The 12,500-nt window shown below is 32.7% G+C and overlaps 2 protein-coding genes across 6 annotated transcripts in view; both read right to left on the reverse strand.

Moving 5' to 3' along the window:
• Nucleotides 1-747, reverse strand: part of LOC130222645 (kinesin-like protein KIF21A) — a 73,181-nt gene extending 72,434 nt beyond the window's left edge. Inside the window, exon 1 of the mRNA XM_056455176.1 lies at nt 709-747. Coding sequence (XP_056311151.1) covers nt 709-747 — 39 coding nt within the window. The remainder of the gene's footprint in view (nt 1-708) is intronic.
• Nucleotides 748-9,451: 8,704 nt separating this feature from the next.
• The window catches only part of LOC130222433 (ATP-binding cassette sub-family D member 2), a 31,501-nt gene continuing 28,452 nt past the window's right edge, over nt 9,452-12,500 (reverse strand). For 4 of the 5 annotated variants that reach the window (XM_056455004.1, XM_056455002.1, XM_056455001.1 and 1 more), the window contains 2 exons: nt 11,837-11,962; nt 9,452-9,824 (listed from right to left, as the gene is read on the reverse strand). In XM_056455004.1, the coding sequence (XP_056310979.1) occupies nt 9,599-9,824; nt 11,837-11,962 (352 nt within the window). In that variant the 3' untranslated portion in view covers nt 9,452-9,598. The remainder of the gene's footprint in view (nt 9,825-11,836; nt 11,963-12,500) is intronic. The other variant, XM_056455003.1, reaches the window with a different exon arrangement.

Consider the following 12,500-nt stretch of genomic DNA (forward strand, 5'->3'; position numbering starts at 1 on the left):
TACCAGCAATATACAATAATAATATTATAAGGCTTAATAATATCACCGTAACATCAAATACAGTGTTCGGTGCTTTCCTTAGAGCAATTAAATAATAAATACTGCATTTAATACTGTTAAAAATGATCATAAAGCTTAACTACAGTATAAAAAATGAGGATAAATGTCAGATATTGAAATAAAATATCTGTGTAATCATCAAAGTGGAGTAAAAAAAAACATATTTGATACAAATAAAGATGTATTTGGAGCTTTTCTGTACCAATGCAAATAAAACCCATTATATAAACAAAACAGGCCTTACTGTATCAACACACACAGTACAGTAACAGCTCAGAATCGATAAACACAAGCCAGGAGTGAACAGACGGTCAAATAGGACCAAATCCATACAGCAACCGTGATCGATGTGCAATCCACATGATCTTTTGTCACCACAGAACAGCACCTGCCACTGATCAGGGGTGTGTGTTTGTCAACAGAAGGCCGTACAGTCTGACCTCAGGATTAAATATATGCCAAATACAAATAAATAAGGCACGTAATCGTGTATACATTAAACATTAGGCGTTTATACAAACACAATGAGCTCATAACAGGACACGGAGCCCTTGTGATGGTGTGACATTGTAGCAGGTACATTAGAGGCGGGACAATATGGAGCATCAGTGACAGACTACAATGTACACAGATAGACTTTTACCTGACAGCCACGCGCACCGAGCTCTCATCCTGTCCCGAAGACATGTTCCCAGTCAGGACACACGGGGATAAATATAGCTGATTTCCCTTTTCTTTATCGGCTTAAATGCAGCAGACACACGGACAGACAGAGCCTCTCTCTCTCTCCCACCGGCGTCTATTCTTCCATAATAAAGCTGCGATGCTCCAAATGGGTGCTCTGCTGACGGGAAAATAACGCAAAAAGCCTGAAATAAAGCATCTCGTGTCGGGTTACATGTTTAATGAGCGCTCGCTCGCAGTCATTCACCCCTGTCCTGATCCTGAAGAGCGAGCGTGAGACACACTCTCCTGTCTCGTGTCGTCATTACGCCACGCCTTCACCGCGCACGTCAGACCACGCCCTCGACTCTACGCCTTGGGTTGAGATGTGTGATATGTAGATATTACTTTTATGCAAATTTATTATATTTAGTATAATATTATTATATGATTTTATGCTTATTGTTGTTATTTATTAAAGGAATACAATGTAAGCGCCTGTCGAATTGGTCAGGCAGGTCGAACACAAAGAGAGATGAATGAATAAATCTTACAGCACCTCCTTTTGGAATCATTCAATATTACAAGTCGATAGATTCATATGGATTTTTTAAATATAATATTTATTGATCTATAATGATCTGATGCAATTTCTTCACACGATCTAATAAAAATAAAACTTATTTATTTAGAAAATGACAAAAAAAATCAATATATACATAATTAAATGTCGTTGTTATTGATAATGAGGGTTATTCAATCAAATAGGGATTTCTGAAAGCATGGCTTTTTAAATTGTATTTATTTATTTTGACTAACCGCCATTTTATGGTCTGTGTGTAATCTAGAAAATACAGCACATTTGTAATGAACATATGTAGGCTATAGGCTCGATGGTAATTAAATAATTGTATGATTTATACTCGTTAAACTATTTAGATCAATTCAACATTCCCAGCGGGCACTTAGATGTCAAATCGACATCAAAACACACGTCAAAAATGCAAATCAATTTGATGCCAATTCAGCTTGACGTCAAAACGACCTCAAATTGACGTCTAACATCTGTGTGAAAACAAACAAGCATCAAAATGGCTTACAGGACAATCCTAACTGATATTTGACGTTTTTAATGTTAGACGTCATATTGATGTCGTTTTGACATCAAGATAATTTACAGCATTATGTGTCATTTTTAATTGAAGCTTTCAGTTGAATAAATATGCACTTATTAGGCTTTTTGTGTCATTATTTTGATGGTCAAAAGAACATCAGTGTGTGGACGCCAACTGGACGTCAAGGTTTGACATCAAATCGATCGTTTTTTGACGTCGATAACATTTTGATGTTGTTTTGAAGTCAAGATGGCCTCTGGGCTTTAAATACCATATATAATTATACAATATAGGCATACTTATTTCTAAAATACATTAGAAGTGAATGCAATAAAAAATAAATACTGTAGCTCTAGATATAATCGATATAATGCCAATTAAATAATGTTTTTATTTAATTTCTCATTGAAATTTTGTTTTTCGAGTTGAACTAATTAATCCAACCTTCCAGTGGGAGCCTTGATGTCAAAACGACATTAAAAAACACGTTAAACAATGCTAATCAATTAGATTCCAGTTGACTGTCAAAATAGCATTAAATTGACGTCTAACATTGGTGTAAAAAACGCATCAAAAACCACTTACTCGATTTTTGACAGTTTTCCACACCATTTTACGTCAATTTCAAGTTACGTCAAAGTTCAGTGTAAATTTGTAAATGAAGCTTTCAAATTAATAAATCTTTACTTATTTTACAAAACTTTTTGTGTGGTTATTTTGATGGTCAAAAGAACATCAGTGTGTGGACGTCAAATGGACGTCAAGGTTTGACATCAAATCGATTAACATTGTTGACGGGTTTTTGACGTCGATAACATTTTGATGTTGTTTTGACGTCAATATGGCCTCTGGGCTTTAAATATCATAAATAATCATACAATATAGGCCTACTTATTTCTTAAATAAATTAGAAGTGAATGCAATAAAAAATAAATACTGTAGCTCTAGATATAATCGATATAATGCCAATTAAATAATGTTTTTATTTAATTTCTCATTGAAATTTTGTTTTTCGAATTGAACTAATTAATCCAACCTTCCAGTGGGAGCCTTGATGTCAAAACGACATTAAAAAAACACGTTAAACATGCTAATCAATTAGCTTCCAGTTGACTGTCAAAATAGCATTAAATTGACGTCTAACATTGGTGTAAAAAACGCATCAAAAACCACTTACTCGATTTTTGACAGTTTTCCACACCATTTTACGTCAATTTCAAGTTACGTCAAAGTTCAGTGTAAATGTGTAAATGAAGCTTTCAAATGAATAAATCTTTACTTATTTTGCAAAACTTTTTGTGTGGTTATTTTGATGGTCAAAAGAACATCAGTGTGTGGACGTCAAATAGACGTCAAGGTTTGACATCAAATCGATTAACATTGTTGACGTGTTTTTGACGTCGATAACATTTTGATGTTGTTTTGACGTCAATATGGCCTCTGGGCTTTAAATATCATATATAATTATACAATATAGGCCTACTTATTTCTAAAATAAATAAGAAGTGAATGCAATACAGAATAAATACTGTAGCTCTAGATATAATCGATATATTGCCAATTAAATAATGATATAATTAAATTTCTCATTGAAATTCTAACAAATGAGTTGAACTAAATAATCCAACCTTTCAGTGGGAACACAAAGTAAAAACATGCTAATTAATTTGCCTCCATTGGTGTAAAAAACACATCAAAATTCACTTACAGGACAGTCGATTTTTGACGGCTTTTATACGCCAATTTTAGACGTCGATTTGATGCTTTATTAACATCAAGATAGTTTACATGCATGGTAAGGAAACAAAACGCGGTGTAAATTTGTAAATGAAGCTTCCAGATGAATAAAACTTTACCTATTTTATAAGACTTTATTATTTTGGTGGACGTCAAATAGACGTCAAGGTTTGACATCAAATACATTTACATTTTTGACATAGTCATTTTGATGTCGTTTTGGCATCAAGATGGCTGCTGGGCTTTAAAATACCACCTAAAATACAGTTCTGCTATATGTACAGATTTCCTAAATAAATCAGAAGTCTGAATGCAATGAAAAATGTAATATAATCATGACTTTGACTAAAATCCAAACAAAAAGTAGTCTACAACATGTGATTCCATCATCTAGTCTCACTTTAACCCAACAGACATCAGATTAATAATGTAAACAGATCAATTGTCTATCTCAGTATTTAATTATCATGGTAAATATGTAAACAGACAGAAAAAAAATCACAATTTATATATTATTGGGTTGTATTATTTTATTTACAGGCTTATTTTTGTAGCTTGTTGCTTGTTGACACGCTCGACAGAGTCGAGTCTCATTCACAGATATCATTCAAGTATGTTTAAAGAACAAAAATACTCCCGTCGGTGTAAAAACATCCTAGCATACAGGCGAGGAGGTATACAAACAAGTAAAAGTCCATTGTGTTTGTTCAGTAGTTGTTTTTAAATTGAGTTATCCTCCGATTCATAGTAAACTACTCTTCATCATAGGTTAGTATATCCAATAGGTAAATATCAGGGTTAATATATTATAAAGTATCAAAAAGCTATTACATTTCTGTGATGATTGATTAAAACAAAAATAAGTCGAACTAAATCTTTAATATTTGACTGAACTTTAGTTTTTAATTGTCTGTATTTGATCCTAAGATGAGAACATAATAAACACATAACAGATGATAGACAAACTTCACAGTATATATCAGTCTGAATGAAGAGACATCTCAAAATAAAAACGAAAGCGTAACTGAGAAACAAATATATAACATGTCTCTGCTTCGGTCCGGTGACCCAGAATCACACATTCTCTGTGCGTTTGTCAGCTCAATGTGGGTTCAACAGAACCTCCTGCTGTGCCGTCGCCCTCAGCGTGTGTTTCCAGCATATTGTATTTGTTCAGAAAAGCAGAAACCTGCTGTCTTAAACTCTCCAGCTGACTCGCATGGTGACCAATAGGCCCATGTTCCCATCGCCTTTAGTGGTTGATTGATTGTTTAAAAGCTACATGATTGTGATGCACATATTAAAGATCACAATTCTTCTTACCACAGAATAGTACACGTTTGTTTTTTGCCATATGGAGGGAAGTAGTTAAGGTGGAAATATGAGTAAGAACAACTAAATTAAGGAATTAAGGAAAAAATTAATTATTGATTGCAGTTTAATTTATAGAACTGATTTTTAGGGGTGATTGGTTCAATAAAGTGTCGAAAAGGTTTGATTAATTAAGAAAAAACAAGGCAGCATAGCGAAAACAAAAGCAAAATGTAAAGAAAATAAAAGCATAGTAAAATACGAAAGAGCGACACGGAAAATACAAACAAAAACAAAACATAAATGTAAAACAAAACAGCAAAGCAAAAGTCCAAACAGCAACATAACAAGAGAAAATAATAATAATAATAAACCAAAAAGAAAAACTAAACTACAAGAATAATATAAAAAATAAAAACAAAGTGGCAAAAAAAAAACAAGCAGCATAGTCAAAACAAAACAAAACATGGAGAGTAAAACAAAAGAGCTAAACAAATGAAACACCAAAATAAAAAACAAAACAAAAAAGTAAAAACAAAACTTAACAACAACAAAAGAACAAAATAAAACTAAAATAAAAACTAAATCACTAAAAAAACGACAATAAAAAAAATAAAAACAAAGTGGCGACAAAATAAGCAGCATAGCAAAAACTAAACAAAACGCGGAGTAAAATAAAAAGCTAAACAAATGAAACACCAAAATAAAAAACAAAACAAAAAAGTAAAAACAAAACCAAACCGCAACACAACAAGAACAAAATAAAACTAAAATAAAAACTAAATCACTATAAAAATGACAATAAAAAATAAAAACAAAGTGACGACAAAATAAGAAGATAGCAAAAACTAAACAAAAATGTAAAGCAAAATAAAAGCAAAGCAAACAATGAAAGAGCAACACAAAAATAATGATTACAAAACAGCAAAACAAAACATAAAAGCAAAACAAAACAGCAAAGCAAAAATCAAAGCAAAGCAAAACGCAAAGTCAAACAGAAAACCAACACAAATAAAACACCAAATTAAAAAAACAAACAGCAACTCAACAAGAACAAAATAAAACTAAAATTAAAACTAAATTACGAAAACAAAGCTGCCAAGAAAAAAAGCAGCGATAGTCAAAACAAAACCAGAACGTAAAGCAAAACAAAGTAAAGAAACAAAAAAGCAAAGCGAGACAAAACTAGATACCAAAGCAAAAATGTGGAACAAAAACCAAAACAAAGCAAAACACTACTGAAAGCCGTGGCCGCACTGCCCCAGCATCCCCACAGGATTGACGTTGTACCGCAGCATCATGGAGATGTTGAATTTTGGGTGGGAATTTAAATCTGGTTGACCTCAGAACACAACATCGGACAGATGACGGATTTTGGTCACTTTCCAACACAACCTTAAAACAACCAAATATCAACGCCTAATGATGTTACAGCTTGACGTTGTGTGGACGTTACCACTATGACGTCTATCAGACGTTAAATTTTGGTTGCCATACCAGACGAATAAATGTCAGTATTTGACGTCAACTTACATGACGCCACTTGTGGCCCACTGGACTTCTTTGATCAGCTCAACCGAGATATTTATTTTGTTTTATTTCAAAACAGGGCCGTGCAATGCGCAGGTCTGATATTGCGACGGGATTTTCACATAGAGCATCTTTTGCACGCTCAGATTCGATATGGAGATGTGTAGGTTCAGCACGCAAATAGGAAGGGATGCACATATGTTACGCTCACGTTTTCCAGGCACCACGAGTTGAAAAAAATCGAAACATTACGGCAATCGAGTGCCTCGAGCGAACCACGAATCATGTGACAGGAACCAACTAGGCAGCTTCACACTCTGCATGGAATTACACAGTAATAAAGGCAAAACTAATTACCTCAGATTAACGATTTAACAAACGCAGAGACAGATCCTCTCTCAGGGATGATCGCTACATCAGTTGGTTACTTTCCAACACAACCTAAAATCAACCAAATATCAACATCATGTGATGTCGTTATTGAAAGTCAAAATAATGCACTTACACACTGGCTAGACATTGAATTTTGGTCACCTAAATCTAACCTGATATTAACATCTTACGACGTTGTGTGCCTGCTGGGTGCACTTTTCGCCCTATTGACTTTCATTCATATACATGCGGATATGACAAACTGTCAATACTTGCGTGAAGATAATATAAATGTAATGTTCCGGTCTCCTGACATTCATCAGACATACACGTCACAGCATTTTAAAGAAAACAACGGTCTTGCAACAGTTATCCCACCTCCGAGTTCTTCTGATTGGTCCACTGCTTTGGAACTGGTCGCACTACACTTTTCTCCCTATAGACTTCCATTCATATACATGCGAATGCTGCAGCCGGAAGCGCAAGCTCGTACGACAAGTTTAGCCTGTCGTTGCTCTCCTAAATTCAAGCTTGGTGAACTCTAATCTGCGATTTCACGTCACATGACTGCGTGAGACCAATCAAAACGTGACCTCTCCGCATAGAAAGTTAAAATAAGGAGGAATTCGTCTCATCGATGTCTAATCATTTAGTTTTATTGTGCACCCTTTCGCAGCGCCGTACAATAGAGTTTTGCATGCTCAAACTCTAGTGTGACCACGGCTTAAATAAAAACAAAAGGCTAAACAAAATGAAAGATCAAAATAAAAAAACAAAAAAACTCAAATACAAAGAATAAAAATAAGCAGCGTAGAAAACACTAAACAAAAACGTAAACTGAAACAAAAGCTAATTACAACAACGAAAGAGCAACGTGAAAAAAATATTAAACAAAGCATGAAAACAAAACAGCCAACCAAAAAGCTCAAACAAAAAGAGCAAAACAAAAAAGCAAACTAAACTAAACAAAATAAAAAGGTTAAACAAAAAAGCAAAACAAAAGAGCAAAATAAAACTAAACAACAAAATAAAAAGGTCAAACAAAAAAGCAAAACAAAAAAAGCAAAAAAAGCAAAACAAAAGAGCAAAATAAAACTAAACAACAAAATAAAAAGGTCAAACAAAAAAGCAAAACAAAAAAAGCAAAAAAAGCAAAACAAAAGAGCAAAATAAAACTAAACAACAAAATAAAAAGGTCAAACAAAAAAGCAAAACAAAAAAAGCAAAACAAAAGAGCAAAATAAAACTAAACAACCAAATAAAAAGGTTAAACAAAAAAGCAAAACAAAAAAAGCAAAACAAAAGAGCAAAACAAAACGAAACAACAAAATAAAAAGGTTAAACAAAAAAGCAAAACAAAAAAAGCAAAAAAAGCAAAACAAAGAGCAAAACAAAACGAAACAACAAAATAAAAAGGTTAAACAAAAAAGCAAAACAAAAAAAGCAAAAAAAGCAAAACAAAAGAGCAAAATAAAACTAAACAACAAAATAAAAAGGTTAAACAAAAAAGCAAAACAAAAAAATCTAAAATACAAATAAAAATAAGCAGCGTAGAAAAACTAAACAAAAACGTAAACTAAAACAAAAGCAAATTAAAACAACGAAAGGGCAACGTGAAATAAAAAAATTAAACAAAGCATGAAATTAACAAAACAGCCAACCAAAAAGCTCAAACGAAAAGAGCAAAACAAAACTAAACAACAAAATAAAAAGGTTAAACAAAAAAGCTAAACAAAAGAGCAAAACAAAACGAAACAACAAAATAAAAAGGTTAAACAAAAAAGCAAAACAAAAAAAGCAAAAAAAGCAAAACAAAAGAGCAAAACAAAACGAAACAACAAAATAAAAAGGTTAAACAAAAAAGCAAAACAAAAAAAGCAAAAAAAGCAAAACAAAAGAGCAAAATAAAACTAAACAACAAAATAAAAAGGTTAAACAAAAAAGCAAAACAAAAAAATCTAAAATACAAATAAAAATAAGCAGCGTAGAAAAACTAAACAAAAACGTGAAGTAAAACAAAAGCAAATTAAAACAACGAAAGGGCAACGTGAAATAAAAAAATTAAACAAAGCATGAAAATTAAACAAAACAGCCAACCAAAAAGCTCAAACGAAAAGAGCAAAACAAAACTAAACAACAAAATAAAAAGGTTAAACAAAAAAGCTAAACAAAAGAGCAAAACAAAACGAAACAACAAAATAAAAAGGTTAAACAAAAAAGCAAAACAAAAAATCTAAAATACAAAGAATAAAAACGAGCAGCGTAGAAAAAACTAAACAAAGACGTAAACTGAAACAAAAGCAAATTACAACAACGAAAAAAATTAAACAAAGCATGAAAATGAAAGAAAACAGCCAATCAAAGAGCTCAAACAAAAAAGCAAAACAAAACTAAACAAAATAAAAAGGTTAAACAAAAAAGCAAAACAAAAGAGCAAAAAAAGCAAAACAAAAGAGCAAAACAAAACTAAACAAAATAAAAAGGTTAAACAAAAAAGCAAAACAAAAAAAATATATAAAAGTGAATCAAAACTAAACAACAAAATAAAAAGCTCAAACAAAAAATAAATAAATAAAATAAACAAAACAAAAATAAACAAAACAGAATTGTTAAGTAAAACAAAATCAAACAGCAAAACAAAAATACAACACAAAGACCGATAGGAAAAAACAAAAGGGGGGTTATTTCTCCAATTCCTGATAAACTAAAGCAAGTTTAGTATTAAATCGTGACGTGTTCAAACAAATGTTATAATCATTCCTAAAGCTTAAGAACAGTTTTCCTGAAGGGCGATAGTCTCCGGCTTTCCTTCATTCCTCCTCCTCGTCTCGTCTTGGTTCCACCGTCTTCAGCACTGAATCTTCGCCCAAGATCTTACACAGTTCGTTCAGCCTCAGCTGCATCTTGGGGATTCCTGCCAGCTGAGACTCCAAGCGCTGTTTTTCCTCCGTCAGCGAGAGTCGCGTGGCCGTGTCCAGCTGCTCGAATCGCCATCCGCCCTCCCCGTCAAACTGCAGCAGGTGTGTGTGGTATTTCCTGAGGACGCAGTTACACTACATCACTACATGAAATCCACAATATAGTTTGTATATTTACAACACATTCGTTCATTCATTTTCCTTCGGCTTCATCAGGGGTGGCCACAGCGGAATGAACCAACAACTAGTCCAGCATATGTTTTACACAGCGGATGCCCTTACAGCCGCAACCCAGTACTGGGAAACACCCATACACAATCATTCACACACACACACTCATACACTACAGCCAATTTAGTTGATCAATTCCCCTATAGCGCATGTGTTTGGACTGTGGAGGAAAGCAGAGCACCCGGAGGAAACCCACGGGGAGAACATGCAAACTCCACACAGAAATGCCAACTGACCAAGCCGGGGCTCGATCCAGCGACCTTCCTGCTGTAAGGCCACAGTGCCGCCTCTCCATTCCTTAATTAATGCTTCTTCAAATATAGTCAAATGTAAATAAATATGACTAAATTAAGTAGACATGTTGATTTAAAGGAATAGTTCACCCAGAAATGATCATTTACCCTACCTCAAGTCATACTCGGTGTATATGACTTTTTTCTGTCAGATAAACACAGTCGGAGTAGTTTTCAGTTTTATTCTGGCTCCTCCATGTTGTATAATGGTGTTAGATAGTGACTTTTATTTTGAAGTTTTGCAAAAGTGCATTAATCTGTTGTAAAACTCACCGATGTGCCGCAGAGATTAGAGTTTATCGTTTAAAAGTGACTAATATTTCTGTTTCAAACATGCATCGATCTGCTTAAGACAAAATGTAAAACAAAAACTAAATCTAAGCAATGCAAAACGCAAAGCAAAACAAAATTAAACAACAAAATAAAAAATGTGAAGCAAATTAAAACAATCAAAGAGCAACAAAAAACAACAACAACAACTAAAAAACAAAAGAGAAACAAAACAAAACAAATAAAAAACAAAACAAAAAAGAAACAAAACAAAAACAACAACAACAAATAAAAACAAAACAACAACAAATAAAATACAAAACAAAAGAGAAACAAAAGAACAACAAATAAAAAACAAAACAAAAGAGAAACAAAACAAAAACAACAACAACAACAAATAAAAACAAAACAAAAGAGAAACAAAACAACAACAACAACAACAAATAAAAAACAAAACAAAAGAGAAACAAAACAAAAACAACAACAACAAATAAAAACAAAACAAAAGAGAAACAAAACAAAAACAACAACAACAAATAAAAACAAAACAAAAGAGAAACAAAAGAAAAACAACAACAACAAATAAAAAAACTAAACAATAGAGAAACAAAACAAAAACAACAACAACAAATAAAAAACAAAACAAAAGAGAAACAAAACAACAACAACAAATAAAAACAAGACAAAAGAGAAACAAAACAAAAACAACAACAACAAATAAAAAACAAAACAAAAGAGAAACAAAACAACAACAACAAATAAAAACAAGACAAAAGAGAAACAAAACAAAAACAACAACAACAAATAAAAAACAAAACAAAAGAGAAATAAAACAACAACAACAAATAAAAACAAGACAAAAGAGAAACAAAACAAAAACAACAACAACAAATAAAAAACAAAACAAAAGAGAAACAAAACAAAAACAACAACAACAAATAAAAAAACTAAACAATAGAGAAACAAAACAAAACAACAACAACAAATAAAAAACAAAACAAAAGAGAAACAAAACAACAACAACAACAACAAATAAAAAACAAAACAAAAGAGAAACAAAAGAAAAACAACAACAACAAATAAAAAACAAAACAAAAGAGAAACAAAACAACAACAACAAATAAAAAACAAAACAAAAGAGAAACAAAAGAAAAACAACAACTCTCTCTAATTGATCTGTTAAGACTGACTTGTATTCTTTTGTTTGGAGGTCTGTATCCTGCAACTTGGAAATATTAATTCATAAACTTCTATTTATTATGTGTCTCATCAGTAATATTTCCAATGACAGATTTCCTCCTTTAAGAAAGAGCTTTAAACTGTGTATGTTTCTTACCACAGAGAGGGTCTGTGGGTGATGGACAGTAAGGAGATCCCAGCATCCTTTGCAGCCTGAAATATTTTACCCTCTACATCAATGCTGACAGCACTGGTGCACTCGTCCAGCAGAGCGTACTTGGGCCTAAAAAAAGATATTAATCTATTATTATTACTTTTAAAATCAATATAATGTTTTCTTTTCGTTTTAAGCAGGCTCATCTGGCTCCCCTAGAGTTAAACGGTGGAGTTTTACCATCTTTAAATCCATTCACCCGATCTCTGGGTCTCGCACTTTTAGCTTAGCTTAGCATAATTCATTGAATCGGATTAGACCATTAGCATCTTGTTAAAAAAATGCAAAAAAAGTTTTGATGATTTTCCTATTTAAAGCTTGACTCTTCTGTAGTTAAGTCGTGTACTAAGCTGACAGAAAATTAAAAGTTGCTATTTCCTAGGCTTATATATGGTTATAGGAACTATAATCTCATTCTGGCGTAATAATCAAGGAACTTTGCTGCTGTATGATGGCTACAGCAGGCACAATGACACTATGTAGTGCCAGAAAAATAGTCCGCTGGTAGGTTACAAGGCAGCAGCGCTGTTTAATATCATTGTGCCTGCTGCAGCCATGATCCAGCACCAAAGTCCCTTTATATTTACACTAGAATGAGAGTTTAGTT

Source organism: Danio aesculapii, chromosome 4, assembly GCF_903798145.1.
Source record: "Danio aesculapii chromosome 4, fDanAes4.1, whole genome shotgun sequence".
NCBI classification, from domain to species: Eukaryota; Metazoa; Chordata; class Actinopteri; order Cypriniformes; family Danionidae; genus Danio; species Danio aesculapii.